Source organism: Eumetopias jubatus, unplaced genomic scaffold (assembly GCF_037043125.1).
Source record: "Eumetopias jubatus isolate StellerSeaLion01/CBP00866 unplaced genomic scaffold, mEumJub1_p1.0 scaffold_16, whole genome shotgun sequence".
NCBI classification, from domain to species: domain Eukaryota; kingdom Metazoa; phylum Chordata; class Mammalia; order Carnivora; family Otariidae; genus Eumetopias; species Eumetopias jubatus.
The window spans coordinates 37,129,623-37,151,898 of record NW_028274822.1 but is presented as its reverse complement, the minus strand read 5'-3'; the positions used below and the strand labels follow the sequence as shown (position 1 = coordinate 37,151,898).

The window sequence follows — 22,276 nt, the reverse complement described above, 5'->3', positions numbered from 1 at the left end:
TTGTCATCAGATACAGCCAAAGAAAAAGGGGTAAATAAACAGGGAAACTTCATCTTCCCATGTGCTATTGCCACCTCAGAACAGACTTGTGTGCGGATGGCTGGAATTACAGACGGCAACAAATGCTCTGTATAAATAAATTCAGTAACACAATGCTCCCTTTCTATACAGAGAAGAACTGGGTTTACACTTTAAAAAGCTTTGATATAGTGCAACAACTATGAAACAAGACTACATCTTTAGGAGCTATTTCTTAATAGAATACAAAGCAGTTTTGTAGCTTTATATTATTTCATATAATACAAATTTTTAGAATGGAAAATTCAGAACAGGCATTCTAACTTTCCCAATTAATTTGTACTTTTGAGTTTTTTCTTTCTAAAGATTTCTCAGAGCCAGTTCAAGAACTATACTTTAATAGACTATCTGCTCATCTACAGTGACAAATGACAACCTAGTTTTGTTCTTTTAATTTTGCAAATCAAGATAACCAGGTCATCCCAGCTTTTGCTGATTCTGAAGGAATTCTTATAGAAAAACCCTGATTCAGAGTGCATGTGAGAAGAGGTACCAAAATAGCTGCGTCTGGACTGGTTTTCCTAGAGGGGGAGTTTGGCTATTGAGCATAGCTGATTTATTTTCTCAGACTCCCGGGTTCCCCCAGGTGGTTCTTTTACTTACTGTAGTGATGGAAGGAGCAGAGGGAACGCCAGGGAATCTGTTCAAATTGCCACTCCAGACAGCTGTCTGCACTGTTTGTGGAGAAAAGAGTGATGGTGTCCATTCAAACCACAGTACCCCTACTGCAAGTGTGGTGACATGCTTTTCTCTTGAGGGGCCAGGCCAAACTGCACTCAAAGATGCATGATTTGCCTCATGTACATACACAGTGGAGAAAATGCTCATGATTTAGAATTTGGTATTATAGTACCCCATCTTACCCCATTTCTTGAGGAAATCTAAGTCTACCTTTTAGAAAGGAAGACTATTTGCTGCTAAGGCTTACCATGTTAACTATCATAAGGCTGAAAAGATAACTTCTAAACCAGACCATATTAATTTGTGTTTACAGTTAGTGAATTAACCAACAGCTAAAGGTTTGTGGAGGATTGGTCAAAGGGTGGGACTGGGGGTAGGATTTAGGTTGAGTACTATCACTTATCACAAATCGCATCAAGCTCTTTAAAAAAATAATGCATTTTTATCATAAATATTTAGAACAGATACTGGCATTAAAATCAGTATCTACGTCAGAAGTCTGTCTTAAGTGGTGAAAATATTTCAACAAACTTCTAATAATTCAAATCTTCCCAGGAGTACATAGTTTATAAATTAGTTTTAAATGGAAAAAATATATTTTGAATGGGTAAGTCACCACTTTAGCAGATCATAAATAAGATCAAGACATTGAAAATAAATTAATATACAAGTTTTTGCTTTCACTTTAACAAGAAAAACTAACTTACATGGTATACTTTTATAACAGGTATAACTAGGTTTTTATAATTGTGCATTGGTTACCCCACCACCCCCATGCTGAATCTTCTTACATATCCTACACCTAGGGACAGAGGTACACAAGACAGACAGACACCCCAGTGCGTGAGTCTGGCTGCTGCACACCATTTCCTTAGTTACAGTGATGTTACAAATGCTGGTCAGGGTCTGTTAGTAATTTGTCAACCACATTACAAGTTAAGTACATTCATGGTTAAGTGGATTAGGTTCCCAGATGAGCTTTCTGTGGTAGTATTTATAGGGAACCTAACTACTATTGTTTCTGTGAGAAAATGTGCCCAGAGGCCCAAAAGTTGACTAAAAGACTTTGGAATATAAGCCACATATGGATGGGGACTACTAATATGTGTCTATGTTTTGGAGAGAGGTCAAACTGTTAAAAGCACTGTTTCCAGAACTATTGGGTACTGAAAATAAATACTTGCCTTCTCCTTCACATATAAATTCATTTTAACTATAATTCCTAATAATGAGAACAAAAGAGTGAAGCCATTCAGACTAGTGAGACATAATTGGCTTGTGGGATTTAAAGATGTTTTATTGACTACCTAGTTTGAATCTGCTTACAAGGAAAAGAAAAATGTCTAATATGTGATGAATGAAAATAATGTTTATCCTAAGTCATTATTGAGTACAAATCCACAGCTTAACAATGTGATTTAAAAAGAAAGCAGAAGAGCATGCAACTGCTCTAACACACAGGGTTAGAAATAAAAGGTAAAAGTACATTTGTTTTGGTAATTCTAAATATACAAATATAGCATTTGCCAGATCTACCCTGTAGTGTAGCACTGCTTAATTTCCAAATATACAGTCATTCAAAAACCTTAATGAAACATTAAAAATGTTCCAGGTTACTTTACTGAAATTCAAGAAATATTGTGTTGAGATTTTAGAGCTAAAAATACTATTGTTTTTCAAGTTAAATGGCTAAGCGAATAATAAAAGTACCATTATTTTATGTTTCTTTTAATCCCCTAGATGGCTTTATGTTAAAGGGATCGATTATGTTAAAAAGAGACTGATTTGAAAATAGCAATCAGTTTCAGAATCAAAGTTGTCTTCTTGGTAGAAGGTCACGTTTTACAACATTTCCAAAGCATTTTCGTATTAACCTACTCAAATAATTCTAAACAGTTTGATCAAGGGGGTCCCTATTTAACACTCCTTTTATTCTACACTGGCAGCTGCAATGGAACCCCTACAGTACTATTGTGGAAAAGTTCTCCAAGCTTTAATCTGACCCTTTAGTGTTAAATTACTGACCTCTAGGGAATAAGGAATCAAAGGCATTAAAGAGGCACAGAACTGATATTTTGGTCAGGGAGAAGGGTGAAGCTTAAGTTGGAACATTTAGTCACTTCTACAATCAAGTCCTAACTATACCATAATAAAGTCTCTACCAACTCTTGATTAGTTCTCACCCTTTAGGAATTACATACTTTACAGTGATTAGATACCGAAGAAAATAAAGAAAACTATTTGAAAATACACGAAGAAATAGAAACATGGAATTTCTCACAAGGCCCTGGATCAAAAAAATTTACAAAAAGATCTTTTGAAAATAATCACTATCTGTGAGCTTATTAATACACAGAGATCATCACTTTGTTTAAACTAAGTCATGTTAACTTACCAATAAAATAGTAAACAAACCAACATTTTAAACAATTTTATAAATTACTTGTCACTTTTGTTAGTCATTCTCTCAACCATATACAAAAATAACGCTACAGGACTGTCCACCTAACCTGTCTCCATTTCTTGCAAAGTCCTGGGCCCTGGAAAGAGACTGGTCATCAATCTTCACTGTAGATGTCCCCCGCAAAGGGCAGGTGCATGTGGCTTCCAGTGACATTGGGCAATCGGGATAAGTCTGGCAGGCTCTGGATCCGGGACCTGAGTTCTTTGCGCACCAGGGAAACTCTGGCTAACTTCCGCTTGTATTCCTGTAACATCAAACCACCTTCATTAACATTCTTGGAGTTGAGAGAAGAACTATCTAATACTCTGCATAAAATCTGGTATTACACTCAGTTAATGCTAAATAAAAAAGGATGATTACAATGTTAGCATTAGGATCAAAGGAGGGACTTTGGAAATATACTGCTAGGTAAACTCTATTATTATGAAAAACCACAATCTTTTTCTTTTTTTGAAAGAGTGTGAGCACAAGCAGGAGGGGGTGAGGGGCAGAGGGAGAGAATCTTAAGCAGGCTCCATGCTGGGCGTGGCTCGATCTCACAACCCTGAGATCATGACCTGAGCTGAAATCAAGAGTCCGATGCTTAACTAAGCCACCCACATCTGTGTTCTGGCACTGTTGTGACACATCTGTGAAAAGAAGACTAACAGATTAATATACTTAACCTCAACATATAAGATTTTCAGGCATCCTTGAGCTTGGATAAGAAAACTTACGTATCTGTTTTCACAAAACTAAACTGAGTATTAGCATTATTTTCAATTGTGAATGTTGGCAACAAACCACAGGAGTATTATCAGTACCTTTGAGTTTGTCTCCAATAGAAACAAGTTGCTATAATATTACATTATAGTTTTTTTAAGCTATCTTGAAATATTGTTTATTTATTTATTTATTTGTCAGAGAGAAAGAGAGAGAGAGAACAAGCTGGGGGAGCGGCAGAGGGAGAAGCAGGCTTCCCGCGGAGCAGGGAGCCTGGTGCGGGACTTGATCCCAGGACCCTGAGCCAAAGGCAGACACTTAACTGACTGAGTCACCCAGGCGTCCCAATATTGTTTACATTTATCATGACTTTGAAATTATGGTAGTTATTAGACCAACTAAATGTTATATAATCTGTCAGTAAAGAAGCATATATTATTATACAAATTTTACTATGTCAACAACTGTATTTTATATATAATTTGTTTCCTTTGTAATGCTATGCATTTTACTTTCTACATTAAAATACTGAACTTCAAAGCGGTCCAAAGCTTCACCAGACCACTAAATGGTTCCAATGGCCCCCAAAAGTTTAGGAAACCCTGCCAACATTAGCCCAAAGACTCAGAGACTGGAAAACAATCAAGATCGTATTTGGCTTAGAGGGAAACAGCCCATTCTCTACACTGGGAATATCTCCTTTTAACTGCAGTAGCCAGACTTCCACATGGAGAGAGAGGATCCTTCTACGCTCCATCACCTAGTGGAGGTGGGATGTGAAAGGGGGAATCTAGAAAATGGGTATTCTTTCTTCCAGAAAAGACTAGAAACTTTCTCCCTCCCTCTAACCAATAACCAAGGCTGATCTCAAAAACAAGACAGAAAAGTTGACTGATAAGCTTTCATTTTGGGCAGGAGGCCTATCCACAAAAAGCCCTTCTTCTTTAGTGTTTCTCAACTCTGTACATCAGAATCAGCTAAGAAATTTTTGAATAAACAGATTTTTTTCAAGAGAACTTCAGTCCTACTACGGAGCAATTAAATAAGAATAATCTCTGGAAGTGGGTCCAGAGTTCATGGATTTTGTAGAAGTTCCCAAAAGAATGCTAATACAGAGTTGTGGGCCACTTTTTTAGTTTTTCTGCCTAAATGAAATCAACTTGTGAGGTTCCTTTGCATGATTGAGCCTCCTCCTTTAAAGAATAACCACATGTGGGGAAAGGAATTTGTAAGAATTACTAAAACTCAACTGCTCTAAGGGAATGGGAGAGAGGAGAATTCTGAAGCACGGGGAACTGGGCACACAGTAGCAGGCAAAGTGGGCAAGGCTGGAAAAGTTCAAGGACAGCTTTGGGCACATAGGAGAGGTGTCAATTCTTGCCATGTCTCATGTCCCTGCATCTCTAATTTATCATGAAGATCAATATGGAGTAAAAGAGAGTTTAACAGAAATCTAGAATCTCAAGGCATGATTTTCCCCTTCCCCTATCTCCTACATCAGTGATACACACTGGAACACCAAGTAAGTTTCAGTATAATAGCTCTGAGTGGCATACAAAAGATTAACACCAGAATATTTCACATTCTAGATGCATACTTCTCAGTAGGATCTCATTACTCATGTCCACATTTAGCACGTTTCTTCCTCAAAACACACTGGTATGGGGGGGCAAACACTTATCTCCATCTGTCCCACTGTTCTTAGCTGAATCATTCTTGAATAAATAATACATAAAACACTCTGGGGTCAGCATGATATATTCAGATGCTGTTCAAACATGTTCAAAAACAATTATTCTCTGCTAGAGAATATTTTTTGAAAAATGTCATATATGCCTTTAGTAGTCATTACTGCTCACCCTAATTTCTAGTTTCTAGCATCCAGATAACTGTTCTTCAATTACGATTTGATTCAAATGATATTGGCAGCTAAAAGCCTTCAGCCAATTGGTATCTACTGCAAACAAAAAATTGGCAAATATAAACAAAAGCTGCCATTTACTGAATGTCCATTATATGCCAGGCATTAAAATATGAAATCATCTCAATAATCCCATGAGAAGGGTTATCTTTCATAAGCATGTGAAGTCATACTTTCCCAAATAGAAACAAAAGTATGTAGTAGTCAAAAGCTTTCTGCTTACTACCACAGGCAGGATCTCCTACCCAGAAGATTTAAGGAGCTGTGGCAAGCTGTCTCATGTGAGCCTGAAGAAACGGATGAAACCTGGTAACTACCTGATAACGTGAACCAGGCCATAGCCCTGAAAGTCTTAAATTACTTGACTAGGTGGTCTAGAAAAAGGCTCCAAGATTCCTCAGGTTGGTTTCTTATGGCAACAATGTTTACAAGAGGCTGTATTACTACTTTGATTCTGATGTACAGTAATGAACAGTACTTCTCTCAAATCAAAATCATCACAGCACCTTCAATGCTCACAGCACTTATGGAGAAATGCTATCGCAGCAGTCCCTGGCATATGCCAAGTGTATATTTATTAAGTAATGGAGATACAGCATTAAAAAAAAACAAACAGATGAGGTCTCCTGCCTCCACAAAGCTAACATTTCAGGAGGAAGGAAACATAAAAAACATATAAATATTATTTCAGATATAAATACAATGAAGAAAATAAAGTTGGGCAAAAGGAGAATAAGATGGAGTAATGTGGGGGAGAGTTAAGAGGGAATTAAAGACTCAAAATGTTCTTTCAGAACCAGTGACCTAGAGACTCACTTCCAGCATGACAGTGTGAAGAGTTCAACTGACCCACTTCCTGGTGAAAACTTTTTAAAAACCGTACTAGCCATTTAAATCTTCTGGAAATGATCCTAAAGGTAAAGAACATATGAAGAAACATCTATTCCAGAACCCTCAGACCACTGCAAGAACACAAGGATTACTCTCTGGCATCTCCCAGTCAGAGGGCTTTCTTCCTGAGAAGGGCAAGGCATCAGCATTTGTCATCCTATCCCCAGCCACCTGTTGCTAAGGCTGCCTCACAGAGGCCCTTCACTCAGCCCCCATTGGTGAAACAGAGGCTCTACCTTATATGTGGCAAGCCAAGAATCCTGGGGCACCGACAAGCCTTGCCCACGACTCAGGGGGTGATGGTCTAATCAGAAAGGGAAAGCTGAGAACCTAATCTCTTCACATTTTAGTTACAACAACAAAGCAAGAAGTTCAAGCCTAAGGGTACTGTCAAGAACAGTGGAGACTATGGTGAAAAGCAATTAAAAGATTCATAATAGGAGCTAAACTGTAGGTCAACTAATTTGCAGGAAAGAAGTAGGGAAAAAGATAGCTGAAGGTGACTTCCTGGTGTCAGAACAGATATCTAACACTGACCTCAGAAAGAAAATCAGTTATCTCCAAGAGATATCTGCACACCATGTTCACTGCAGCCAAGATATGGAAACTACTAAGTTTCTGTCAACAAATGAAAGGATAAAGATGATGTGGTACATACATATATACAATGGAATATTATTCAGCTGTAAGAAAAAAGATAATTCTGACATTTGCAAATGGATAAACCTAGAGGACATTAAGCTAAGTGAAATCAGTCAGAGAAAGATGAACATCGTATAATCTCACTTACATGTGGAATCTTAAAAAAAAAAAAAAGTGACTCAATAGAAACAGTAGAATGGTGGTTACCAAAGCTGGGGTGGCAGGGGGAGATGGGGAGATGCTGGCCAAAGGGTACCAGCCTTCAGTTACAAGATGAATAAGCTCTGGAGATCTAATGTACAGCATGTTGACTATATTTAATAATACTGTGTTGTGTATTTGACATTTGCTGAGAGGAGACCTAAGTGTTCTCACCACACACACACACACACACACACACACAACTATGTGACATGATGGATGTGTTAATTACCCTGATTGTGGTGATCATTTCAACAAAGTAGACATGTGTCAAATCATCACTATACAATTTTATCTGTCCATTTTACTTCAGTAAAGCTGAGAAAAACAAATCTCTCCTTATTCTATTAGTAAACCAACACTGACCCTGCCCCCACCCCACAAAAAAACGCCACAAAAAACCCTAAGCATGAAAGAGAAAACGAAAATTGTGGGTCCAGTGACACACATGTACTGTATCGGGAAATTCAACCTGATAAGTCAGTCAATAAGTAAAGCCAATACCAGTTTTTTAAATCCCTTTCATAATCTTCTCATTCTTTACTAACTAAACATGCATTTTGCAAAAATAGCTTTCAAAAAATTTATTTTATGTTCCAACTTAACTTTTTTCCCTAAATAAATTCAATTCTGTTCTAGCTCCAAAGAGAAGAAAATTTAAGATAAAAAATTCCCCGAGCAAAACCATTAAGAAATTAAGCCCCTTCCCTTAGCAATACTGAGCTGATATATACTGCTTTTACTGCAAATGTATAGTATTGTTTATTCTGCCAGTATGAAAAACTTGATGCAAATGAAAACCACAAAGATAGTACTTTACACCTACAATTATGGCTATAATAAAAAAGACAGACAAGGGGCACCTGAGTGGCTCAGTCGGTTAAGCATCAGACTCTTGACTTTGGCTCAGGTCATGATCTCCAGGTCGTGAGATCAAGCCCGGACATCGGGCTCCACACTAAGTGCGGAGTCTGCTACAGATTCTTTTCCTCTCTTCCTCTGCCCCTCCCCCACCCCCACTCATGCATGTGTGCTCATTCTCTTTCTCTCAAATAAATAAACACCACCAACAAAAAACAGACTATAACAGGTGCTGACAAACATGTGAAGAAACTGGAACCCTCATACACTGCTGGGGGAAATGTAAAGTGGTCTGGCAATTCCTAAAAAAATATAGTTACCATATAACCCAGCAATTCTGCTCCTAGGAATATATGAGAAATGAAAATGTATGGCCACACAAAAATTTTAATATGAATGTTCATAGTAATTCATAATAGCCAAAAAGTAGGAAAAAATTCAAATATCCTTCAGTTGAACAGAGAAACAAAACATGATATATTTCTACCATGTAGTATTATTTGGCCATAAAAAAAAAACCAAAGTATTGATATATGCTACAACATGAAAGACCCTTGAAAACATGCTAAGTTAAAGAAGCTAGCTAATAGACTATATACTGTATGGTTCCATTTATATGAAATCTCCAGAAGAGCCAAATATAGAGCCAAGCTTAGGGCTTGGGGTGGGATGAAGTGGAAATGGTTAAGAGGTTTCCTTTAGGGTGGATAAAAATGATCTGAAATTATAGATCGTAGTGATGGCTGCAAAATCCTATAAATATATTTAAAAACTGTACACTGTAGGAATGCCTGGTAGACTCAGTCAGTAGAGCATCTAACTCTTGATTTGGGGGTTATAAGTTGGAGCTCCCTGTTGGGTATAGAGATTACTTAAAAATAAAATCTTAAAAAAAACAAACCTGTACATTGTTACATGGTATGTGAATTACATCTCAATAAAAATATTAAAGGGAGGGAAAAAAGGCTTTGTGAGTCTGAGAACCTCAGTGCCACAAACAGTATTGTTTCTTTTTTTAAGAAGATTTTACTTATTAGAGAGAGAGAGAAAGAGAGATCACGCTCATGGGGAGGAGCAGAGGGAGAGGGACAAGCAGACTCTGTGCTGAACTCGGAGCCCGATGTGGGGCTTGATCTCCTGATGCTGAGATCATGACTTGAGCCGCAATCAAGGGTCGGATGCTTAACCGACTGAGCCACTAAGGCACCCCCAAATAGTATTGTTTTTAATGGGAAATGAATTCCAAGTTCTGTTACTCTACTAAGAAATTCACTTAAAAAAGAAAAACATTCAAGGATAAGGGTGAGCCTGTTATTCCAGGTGCAGTAAATGCCAAGCTCATACAATATACTCTCCACCAAATTCCAACCTGATTTCTTGGAGAGACCATTCTTTTCATGCAAATATTATATAAAAACCAGTGATGAACATGAGTGATGGTCAAAAGGGTCAAACAAAAGCAATGCCATAGAAAATACACAGACACTGTTTATAATAACTGCTTTCTATACATCACCTGTAACTCATAACACCTACTAATTTACATACCAACATTTTAGATGTCAGTTTGACAGTCTTCTGACTTGAGATTCTAGCTCTTACTGCATATTATTTTCATTTTCATTTTTCAAACAAATGCATCATTCTGTTATTTGATATTGAATTCGAAGGTCTCAACTGATCTACTCCATACTTCAGTTAAACATTTCTTGAGTATCTACTATAGAAGGTACCAGTCACTTTGCTGGGAACACAAAGATGAATCATAATCCTTACCTAGAAGAATACACAATTTAATCGGCATGCAAACAAATGAGTAATTACAATAAAGTATGATGTATTCCATGAGAGGCAAAAAACACTTTCTGTGACATACCAGAACTGGAGGATGGAGGACTTTGCCATGCTGCAGAGTTCAGGGAAGGTTTTCAGAACTGAGGAGGGGTGAGTAGAACATAATAGGACATGGGAACAGCAAGATAACAGGGCAGTGAGGATAAAGAGCATGATATGAGCAAGCCAATTCACTACCACCACAGAGCATGGTGCAAAGTGAAGAAATTAATTACATTACCAAATACAGTCACATTTAAGAGGATGAACCTAAGGAAGAAAGCCAATTAGGAGTTTACTGCAAATGTCTAAGAAAGACAGAGTAGGGCACTTCACAAATTACACCGTATGTCAAGCAGCAATGCACTTTACAAACTACACTGTATGCACACAATACCTTAACTCAAAAGACAAAAACAATCTGTACTAAGAAAAATCAGCAGGACTGGTTGTAGTTCTGATGTGAAGAATGATGCGGTTTTACGCTTGATGAATGGTTGGATGGAGGTGCTATTATCTGAGATTGCAAAGATGGGTAGAAACTCCTTTGGGGAAGTAAACAGTTCAATTTTCAGCATGTGAAGTGTGTTATCCTTGGGACTTCTAGTAGAAGGCACTTGGAAATGTGGTTCTAGCATTCTGAGCTGGAAGTGAGATTTGGGCTTCAGAGGCAGCAAATAAAAATCTATCTATAAACCATGAAACGTGCAGGAGCCCATTAGGCCTGTTTGAGTGTATGTACAGAAATGCTTCTGAGCCATCTTAAGCCATTTTGCTTCACCCTTCCCCCACTCTATATATATCTACATATATATATATATATATCTACCATCAGCCAATATATTGTCAAACTTTGCTTTTCGTGGTTTCAGGAAAAAATAAATGTATACTGAACCTGATTTAATGAATTATCCATCATACCACAGCACATCCTTATGATTCTAATGTACACCAAAATATGGCATGTCCCCTCCCATTCCTGGTTGGGAAAGAGACATACCAGAAAGAGAAGTAGGCTAATGACAGAAGGCAGAAATGTTCCTAGTATTAAAAAGGACTAAAAAAAGCAGTGAAAGTTAATCAGGAAGGCCTATACGTGGAAAGGTTTGAACTTTTTCTCTTAGGAAAATACTAATTTTCCCAACAGATTCCTTTGGCACTATGACTATCCAACCCTCAGAAGAACAATATACCATTCACATCCATTATCTGGAGAACTCAGTAATCATCCTTAACCAACTCAATATCTGCTCTCCAAGTTCTTATGAGAGAATTCAATACAAATCGGTGTAATTTGAGATTTCAAAAAGGTCCACTTAAAGCATTTCATATTTGAAAAGTTTAATGGATTCCTACTTCTTAAGCGTAGGCTGCACACGGTAACTTATTTCCAAAGAGTAGAGTATGAAAAGGGGAAAAAATCAACTAACTTTACAGTGGAGAAGCCTAACAATGCTTCAGCAAGGCGATCAAGGGCACATCAACACTGATAGGTCATTTGATAGGAAGTACCGTGATAAAATGTGATGAAAATGGCACTTGACCTCTGCGTCTTCCTGTCTTCCTCCCTCCCTCCCTTCTTGCCTTCCTTTCTCCTTCCCTCCTCTCTTCCTTCCTTCTATTCTAATTTTGAGAAAAACATCAGACAAATTCCAACTGAGGGACATGTCACGAAATCCCTGAGCAATATTCCCCAAAACTATCAAGATCATCAAACACAAGGAAAGTCAAAAAGTGTCACAGCCAAGAGTCTAAGGAGACATGACAAATAAATGTAATGTGATAACCCAGATGGGATCCTAGAACAGAAAAAGGACATTAGGTAAAACTTTTAAAGATCTGAATAAAGTATGGAATTTAGTTAATAAAAATTGGCTCACTAATTGTGACACATACCATACTAACATAAAATATTAACAGGGGAAACTGGATATGAGGTATAATGGGAACTCTCTGTACTATCTTCATAGATTTTCTGTGAACTTAAAATTGTCTAAAATAAAAAGTTTATTTAAAAAAAATCTAATGGACAAATTAAACATTTCCCCAGATTATTGAAGCCACTCTGCATACATTCTTAATCATCACAAAAATCCTGCAACAGAGGTATCACTATCCCTGTTTTACAGATGAGAAAACTGAGATTTAGAAAACGAAGCATAAATTGCTCGTTAGAAATGCCTGACGCCAGTCACACAACATATTTTATTTAATATCATTTGTCAAAATTAATGAATAGTAAACTAATAGAGATCTTAGTTATTCTCGGCCAAATGCTACAACAATCACCATTCAAAAAGATGATACAATCAAAAACTATTCAAGATGTTTTGTAGAATACCATTTATATTAAATTATCCATATTCTGATGCAGATTTGTTAAGAATATTGCAGAATGATCTGCAATTTCAGACTCCAAATAACATATTAAAGCAATACACTAAGTTTACTAACAAATAATGAGAATTCTGTAGTATTAAACCTGCTCTGTACACAAAATTTTTGTGCAGCCAAAAATGATACAAATTTCTCTTCAGAATTCTTTGTCCAAATTATCCCTTTTACCTGCCCAGGATCTGCATCCAATTTCTATCCATCCTGCAAGTGCCAGCTTAAATCCCAAGCACTCCAAATGATCTTACCCTGATTACTTCTCCCACACTGAACTTTCACTACTACCTGATCACTCAACATCCTGCTCTGACATCCTACTGACTATTCACATACTACACATATAGGATACACTAGAAAGTTGAACACTGAGAACACCAAAAAATAACAGAAAACAATTCTAGTCATCTGAATAGCTAAAGTCCTTTCACACACTTATATTTCTTAAGAAATGCAACATTCATAAGAAAATACAGATCTTTTCTTCATTAATGGTTTAGCTACAACCTTTTTTTAAAAAATTTATTTTGGGGTGGAGGAGGGCAGAGGGAGAGAATCCTTAAGCAGACTCCCCACTGAGTGGCAGAGCCTGACAAGGGCTGGGCCTGATGCAGCCTGACCTCACAACCCTGAGATCATGACCAGAGCCAAAATCAAGAGTCAGCTGCTCAACTGAATAAGCCACCCAGGCGCCCCAAAAATTATTTTTGAAAAGAGGATATAAATCAAATGAAAAATTTACCTGAGTGCTTTTCTACTAGGAACAAATGATATTTAAATTAACTAGAGAACCAACTTTTCAATCTTCACCACCCGTTTAGCCAAGCTATTTACAATATTTTAAATGAAACACATCATAAATCCATAACTATTTTTATAAAAGTAGTCTCTATGCCCAATGTGGGGTTCGAATTCATGACCCCAAGATCAAGAGTCACCCACTCCACTGACTGAGCCAGCCAGGGACCCCGTAAGTCCGTAACTATTACGTACATACTATACTTTGAGTAGAGTATGGGTTATATATCCAAGTCTACAAGAAATAGGCTTTTCAGAACCCCAGGCTTCCTCAAATCACCTCTCCCAACTTTTAATCACGATTTCCCAAACTTCAATTAGCTAATTGCCACCTTTTATTTCTTCACAAGTTACTATGCTGTTAAATCAACTCACTTTTTAAGAGCTTCATTCTAAGAAACAACATCCATATAATCACAGCTTTGTTGTGCTACTTGGAATTTCACTCACACACTAAAATTACTACTAGAATAAATGTTCTCAGGCAGCACTCTGGCAGGAGTAGCACTTGGAACAAAAACTTTACCTCACTCCCATCAACTGTTCACGAGTCACTTTACATCTCCTTCACTATTTCCCTCATTTAACAAGGCCTGTATTTCTGTCCTTTATTTGCTGAAAACTGTATGTGGTTTCATTTACAGATACACACGTTGTGTCTCCATCCCAAGGGCTGAAAACTTTGTATTACCATGTACTTCAACATTAATGAATTAGGTGTGATGTCTTGTGCGCACTGAAAGCGGATTAGAGGCTAGCTTGAAATACGAACTACCTTTGGAAAACCCTTTCTTTACAACTGAGCGTATATTGTCTAATCCTCTCCATTTTAGAAAACCTACCTTAAGACCAGACACTGCCACAGAAACTTCTTCTACTTTAGCCTCACACTAACTTCCTGTGAACCACTACTATTAGTTATTTCTGAACTTAAATACTATTATACTGTTTCCTAGTCTTCATATCCAGGTGAAACACACTTTGTGTCTAGCAGAGCACTAGCTATGAACAAGTTCCTAGGCAATACTTCTGCGCATGAAGTCAGAAGATCTGGGTGCAAGCCTCCTCAATTTACTACCTATGTGATTTTAAGCAAGGACTCCCTAAGATTATCTAAGCCTCAGGTGTTTTCTTTATAAAATAGGGATACCTATTTTAATAGGGATGTGAGGATTAAAGAAGTTAACATCCAAGTTTTCAAATTATGAAGTGCTATATAATTTGTGGTTATCATTCTGGGATGGTACCAGAACCATCTTGCACTAAGAAGAGCAAAGAAAATAAATATTCCAAACTTTGGAGTTCTTACTTATTTTAAGGCTGACCCAGATACCTTTGTCTAAAATTCCAATTGCTTTAAATAAATGTTTTAAGTATTTCTGAATTTAAATATTTATATGGCTGTTTTCTTGCAGATGCTACTAATAATTCCACTCTCAGGTCATACTTGACAGTGACTTTTTAAAAAAGACTTAGGAGAATTTCAACTGCATCCGCATGTGGTCATTAAAAACTGGGCAACTGCAAGCCTCAGGCCTACCACATTACAGCTCCTTTCTCCTATCCACTTTCTGAGAGCTGCTGTAGTAGGAGGAATGCATCAAGCAGCAAGCCCAATCCCGATTCTACTGAGCAAGCCTTGTGTAGTGTTTGCAGGATGCAAATCTGAGCATAGCCCAGGTTTTAGAATGCTCTGAAAACAGGGCTTTGAGAAGTCATTCTCTCACTTTTCATTTGTAAAATCAATCTTTTATGGTTCAAGAACAATGTGGTGGGACTGGATAACACCCAATAAAAATATATGCTAGGATTTTTTTTTTCCCAGCAAAGGAAACAGGGACCATCTGAGGAGGATGGTTAAAGACTTTTCCCTACAGTATTTCTTGACGATGGAAATAGGGGTGTAGTATTTCCATGACACCTTATTTCCAAAGTATTTCTGAAGGCATAGCTATGCAAATATCTAAGCAATTTAATTTCTCCCTGTATATCTCAATATATGTATCCTTAGTCTGAAATCTGATTCAGTTCTATTTATGTTTTATCATTCTTACCAGTCTTTATTTTAACTAAATATTTGAGAATTAAAATAAGTAAATTCTTGGGTTAGAAAAGAACAAATTAGTGTCGAAGGAAAAGTTAGTTATCTTCACTCAAAATAGTATTGAGACATAATTTTTATATTATAGAACCCAATCTTTACAATCTTGGTTCCTTTTATTTGTTCTCTTGCAAACCCCTAAATGGTTTTGTTCTTTGACGTGTATTCCATTATGTCCTTTGCCTCTCTTAAAATGTTTACACATCTTTCTTAAGCCTCTGTCTTCAATACAACTATAAGCTTTGATTCTTATTTTTCGGGATTCACTATAATTGACTTCATTTTGGTTACCCTGGGGTTGGGGCTCTCTGCTAGGATAGGAAAAGTTAATTGAAGTATTGATCAAGACTTAAAAAAAAATTCCATGATGTTAGGAACTTTCTGAGACTGAGTAGTCAAGTCTATTGCCGTCTCCAGGAGAAAGGGCAAAGCAGATAAAGATATTGAGTGGTTTGTTCTAACTTTTCTTCCATAAATACCCAAATTTGGCTTGGGATCTAAACCTGCTTTTGATAATTAAAAAAAAGTATAAATGCAGCTATCAAATCCTTTATTTCCTATCACATCACACTCCTCTCTGATCTGATGAAGCCATTTTTCCTTGACTATGTGCACAAGTTTTACCATTTAGTGGGAAATACTTTAGTGTAAATAATCTCTAACACAACTTCTGACATCCTTTGAAGGCTTACTCTCATCCTCCTAAATAAGTTTTCTAAAGGCAGATTTTACTTTAAAAATATCCCTGAAATAAGTAATTCCTGTTAATTACAAAGGTTCATTAGCCTTCTAAATTGTTAACAAGCGGAAAAAAGACAGTTTTCTCAGGGACTGTTTTTTCTGCAAGGAACCCAATGCCCACCCGGTTATCAACTAGGTTTTGGAAAATCAATGCTAACTTGTAATACGGGTAGATACTGTTATAAATAAGCTTTATACATTTCTAGATGCATTCTAGCATATCGTGACCCTAACTAAAATTTTGATGTGCTTACTAAATGCCAACCATTGTTCTAAGTGATCCATTTAATCTTCATTGGTAAAAACCATTATTATCCCTGCATTACATATAATGAAACTAAAGCACAATTAACTACTGATTAAGAAACTTCTCACAAAATCAAGAAATTAAGGAGCAAAAAGGAATTCAAACCTAGAAAGTCTGGGTTCAGAATCCTCATGCTTAACCATTATGTCACCCTTTCATATCTTGGAATTATTAATGGGATAGGTATTCTGAGGAAATAACTTAAAGTTACTTTACATCAAATACAGGATCACTACAGTGGCAGGACTAAGTCCTGTCCGTAAAACAAAATCCCACAAACAAATTGTGACTTTTATTAGGTAGTCTAATTCTGCCATTTAAACATCTCTGGAATTCCCAGTAGTGGAGAGTTGTCCTTTTCTCACGAATAGCATATGGGCCTTAACACTAATTTTTTTAAACACAAAAAGGACCAATAATAGTAAAAGCAGCAAAAACACAGAGAAGACACAAGGGAAATGACACAAGAAAAGGAGCTAGTCTACTCAGGACTGATGACCAATATTCCAGGAAAGCAGAACCTGCTGTTAATTATCAGTTTTCATCTTGGTGGGGAAGAGGTTGTCCAGAAGCTAACAGCATATAAGCTAATTCTGTTTATTAAGCAATTATCAAGTTGGGAGCAGTAATTTTAGTCAGTGAGCTATAACAATCAAGTTAATTTTTCTATTCTACTCATATTTAAATGAAGTAGATTTAGTTATGCTACCTTTATTTTCATTTTCTGTGTGACCTTTCAGCCTCACTCCCTCAGTACATATTATCCAGTTACTAAAGAATCACACTATCTCAGGGTCATAATCAGCTACTCTGGTGTTTACCAAATTGGGTGTCTCATGAAACACTGTTACACAAGGTTTTAACATTCAGATCACAAGTCAGAGGTTCTGAGCTTTTTGGGAGCAAAAATAGCTTCTTTGCTACATCCCTCCCACCCTTAATATGCTCATGTTCAGAGCAAACCTCCAAGAGCAAAATCTGATTTATAACATTCCTCAAAATCACTGAAATACATTTTTGCTGAATACATCCTACCCACCTCCCAGGGCTAATAGTTTATATATAGAATACAAATAATAGACCCAACGTTTCTCTTGTCCTGGTCATTCGACCTCTTCTTCACCACTTTGAACAGCAAACTCACTACTTTATCCTTCACTTTTGAAGAGTAGTTTCATTGGATACCTCATTGGTTGGTGAGGTTTTTCTTTCAACACTTTTCATCCCTCTTCCCTTCTTGCTCGAGTGGTTCTGCTGATAAACCCACTGTAATTCTCATCCTACATCTCCCTTGCCCCTACTATTTCTTCCAAGGTTTTGTCTTTGGCTTTCTGCAGTTTGGGTAAGATATGCCTAAGTGTAGACTGTAGGTTTTTTGGTATCCTGTCTAGGATTTGTTCTTGGAATTTCCTAGATCAGTGGTTTGATGTCAGTCATTAATTTTGAAAACTCTTGGTCATTACATCTTCAAATATTTCTTCTGCTTCAATTGTTCTCCTTGTGTTCCAAGCACGTGTGGCATCTTTCCAAATTATCCCACAATTCCCGAATGTTCTGTTGGATTTTTCCCTTTTTCTTTTTGCTTTTCAGTTTCGAATTTTCTATTGACCTATTATCAAGCTCACTGATACTTTCCTCAGCAGTGTCCAGTCTATTGAGGTGTCCATCAAAGGTACTCTTCCTTTGTCAGTGTTTTTTATTTCTAGCATGGTATCTACTTTTCCATTAGAGTTATTAACACATTAATCAGTTAAATTCCTGGTCTGATAGTTCCAAAAGTCGTGCTCTACAAATCTGTTTTGTCTCTTCAGGTTGTTTCTTGGCTTCTGGCAAGCCTTGTAATTTTTTCAAAAGCTGAACATGATTATCAGGTAACAGGAACTGAGGTAAATGGGTCTTTATTGTGAGGTTTTACCTTCACCTGGCCAGGAGATGGGCTGTGTTTGCTGTAGATATGGATGGCAGAAGCTGAAACTCAGTTCTTTATTAAACAGTCCTTTCACATTAGTAAGTTCTAACTAGAACGGTCTTGTCACCTGTAACATATCCACTGGTCCTAGTTGTACCCTCTTATCTAAACCTAACTCCTCTCTTCTGAGAGTTTTCAAACTATCTTCTGATAGTTTCATGTGGAGACAGCACATAAATTATGCTTGTCCCCAAGTCTGATCTTTGATATCCCCCTTTCCTTCAAATGTCCTCCAAGGTACTGTTTCTATTTCCTTTGTCATGCTGGCCCCTGCCTCTGCAGTTAATTCCTTTTGCTAACGTGGAATCCAGAGTTGAGTAAGAAACCCATCAGTGACTGAACCAGCATCCAGTGAAACAGAATGTACTTGCCATATTCTGAACACTCAGTGTATCTTAACACTGTTTAAGCCAGCTCTGTCACCATGCTACCTGCTCCATGACTAGTGCTTCCTCTCATGAAGTGATGCCAAGACAGGTCCTGACCATACTGATGCAGTGAACTTAGGAGGAACTGACGGAGGAAGTTTTTAAGCAGAGAAAGCAATGCAAGATTCCCACAGATCCCCATTCAATTTGCACTAGTCATGGAACAATGGTCATTAAACTGTGAACCATTATTAGTCTCAGAGGTGGCCCTAAACTGAAGTTGTAAGCAAATCTGTGTGCATGTTGGATTTTTCAAAGCTGCTGGCAACTCAAAAAAGGTTAAGAATGTCCATGTTCTCCTGGTATTCTATAATCTTTCTGATTTTCATGAACACTTTTAAATTAAAAAAACTGTAAACACAGTTATATTCCCACAAGTCAAGTGATAACTACTATCTCATTAGGAATTAGAATACAAAACATATTACTATGGCATAATGTTAGGTATAGCATCGAAAACGTTGCCAAACTTACCAAGTTTACAGATAATGAGCTGCTTTACTATCCGTACATTTTGTTATGTAAATTGTTTTAAAATGTATAGTTAAAAAATAAAATGTATTGTTTATTAATTCTAAAAACCTCCCAAGAATATTACTTCATACTGGAATCAGATAACTGGATCTTAGAAAGTTTCCAAGAATAGGCTTTGCTCTGAAGCAATTAAATTTCTCCATAAATTGGTTTAAACATGACCAGATTTAGGAGATGCTTTACAAAGAATTCTTGTTTTAAGAAGTTAAGTCTGGGGGTGCCTGGGGGCTCAAGTCGTTAAGCATCTGCCTTCAGCTCAGGTCATGATCCCAGGGTCCTGGGATCAAGCCCCACATCGAGCTCCCTGCTCAGCGGGAAGCCTGCTTCTCCCTCTCCCACTCCCCCCTGCTTGTGTTCCCTCTCTCAATATGTCTCTATCAAATAAATAAAAAAAGAATCTTAAAAAAAAGTCTGACAGAACTCTTTCTATGAGATGGTTAGTATGAATGACGCAGTTCTCCATAAAATTTTCATTGGCTGAACTACGTGAGAGGTTTACATTTTACTTAAACAAATCCAATGTATGCAATGATACTAAAATTATCAAGACTTGTTCTATTTCTAACACAAATCTTACTTCAAAAGCAAGGAGTGGATAAATTAGATGGCATAGTCACCAGTAATACCACTCCCCTAATAAATTACAACAGTGTACTGAAGGAATTGGACTTAGGCAATAACTTTTATTAAACAAATATTTTTTTTAAACAAAAATTCTTGATGGTACACATCTCTCCCCAGTTTTGTCACAGACACCTAGTTCTTTAAATAAGTCCAAGAAGTATAACTTATTTAACTCAATGTAGATAAATGGTCTTTTTTTTTCCCCCTTAAAGTTCCACTTCTATCTGAAATGAAGGAAACAAAAATTAAAATAAATGCTGGTCAGCAGCTGTAAATGTTAAGTTTAGAAAGTCATTTGCACATACATTTATTAAAAAATCAAAGTGAATATACACAACTACTTAAAAACAAGAGTGGAACAAAATATATCAAAATGTTAATAACTGTTTTCAATGGTTGGTATAAACTCATGAGTGTTTTGCATTTTTCTCAGTATTTTCCAGATTTTTTTTCTTTTAAGTGGGCTCCATACCCAATGTGGGGCTTTAACTCACAACCTGAGATTAAGAGCTGAATGCTCTACTGACTGAGCCAGCCAGGCGCCCCTATTTTCCAGATCTTCTACAATAAGCATGTATTGTTTTTATGGTGGGAGAGTGTTTTAGGGAAAAAAGGCAAGGAAAAAGTTTTAAATTCTACATATTGCTTCTTTAAGTTGAATTAAGCTTAAATACTTAGAAGTTCCCAAGCATGAGATAAGGAAGGAATAGGGGAAAAAAGGCAAGAGCACTCAATTTTACAACTTGAACAGATCTTACAAATCATTAGATTTGATATCTACATTTTAAAGATGAGAAAAGAACAGGCTTGGTATTATACAATTTCAAGTTCACATAGTTAAGTTTCAGAAACTGTAACTCTTAAGTTCTCAGTCATTATTTTAAGTCCATACTCTATACTCACTGAAGACTAAGTTATCCTAGTAGAATGTAAATTTGTACATACAGCATGGCTATTAACTGTTTTTCAAAGAAAAATTTATAACTGTTTACAATGATGTTTTCTATGATTTTTATTGTAAGATAAAAGGAATATATCAAAATGTCATCAGGAGGGGCGCGTGGGTGGCTCAGTTGGTTAAGCGTCTGTCTTTGGCTCAGGTCACGATCCCAGGGTCCTGGGATTGAGCCGCGCATTGGGGTTCTTGCTTAGCGGGAAATCTGCTTCTCCCTCTCCCACTCCCCCTGCTTGTGTTCCCTCTACAGCTGTCTATCAAATAAATAAACAAAATCTTTAAATATATCATCAGGAGCTAAGTGCCTTTAATGTATTCAGCTTAATGGGTTTTTTCAAATTTGTAATTTATTAGTATTTCTGGACTTCAGTGTTCTGTTATAAAACATGTTAACAAGTTACCTACTTCATAGAATTACAAATAAAAATAGGATCAATACTTACAACACTACCTTGGCAGAGAGTAAATGCTATTAGAATTTTATGATAAAATTTTCAATTTTAAATTATTCTCTCTCCTACAGTGAAGTTTAAGTGCAACAGTAGGGTTTCAGGTTAGGTACAAAGACACTAGTAATTTTTCACTCAAAGAATTCATGGAAACATATCCTTTATGCACTATTGGCAGATTCATTCAAGAGGCTGAATAATTCTGACTATACAAAAACTAATAAGCTACTAGAGGCCTCAAAAGCAGAGCTTCTTGAATAAATGTGGTTTCTTTTGTTCTTTTTTTTGCATTACAAAGCTCAAGCGAAAGGTACTGGTGCTGATTAGTCAGAAAGGGATTGCAGAGTGTGATCTAGCATGAAAAGCCCAAACTGACAACCTAGAACTCAAACTCACTAGCCCCAGCCATCCAGATGGTCCACTCTTCCCTGTAGATAATTTTTTTTTTGGGAGAGAGAGAGAGAGAGAGCGCATGCGGTGCGTACGCAGAGCAGGAGAGAGGGGCAGAGAAAGGGGGAAAAGCAGGCTCCCCGTTGAGCAGAAAGTCCGCATCCATCCCAAGACCCTGAGATCATGACCTGAACCGAAAGCAGACGCTTAAACGACTGAGCCAGCCAGGCGCCCCCAGATGATAACTTCTAAGACAGGCGGTGAGTTGAGGAAAAAAGGGTCACCTGGTATACATGATACAAAGTGTTGGATGGG

The 22,276-nt window shown here is 37.1% G+C and overlaps 1 protein-coding gene across 2 annotated transcripts in view; it reads right to left on the bottom strand.

Annotated features, from left to right (window-relative positions):
* The window catches only part of RPRD1A (regulation of nuclear pre-mRNA domain containing 1A), a 72,269-nt gene continuing 49,993 nt past the window's right edge, over positions 1 to 22,276 (bottom strand). The window contains exons 7-8 of one of the 2 annotated variants that reach the window (XM_028098357.2): positions 3,270 to 3,467; positions 1 to 752 (exon numbers count right to left, since the gene is read on the bottom strand). In XM_028098357.2, coding sequence (XP_027954158.1) covers positions 3,318 to 3,467 — 150 coding nt within the window. In that variant the 3' untranslated portion in view covers positions 1 to 752; positions 3,270 to 3,317. Of the gene's footprint in view, positions 3,468 to 22,276 lie in introns of both variants that reach the window. The other variant, XM_028098356.2, reaches the window with a different exon arrangement.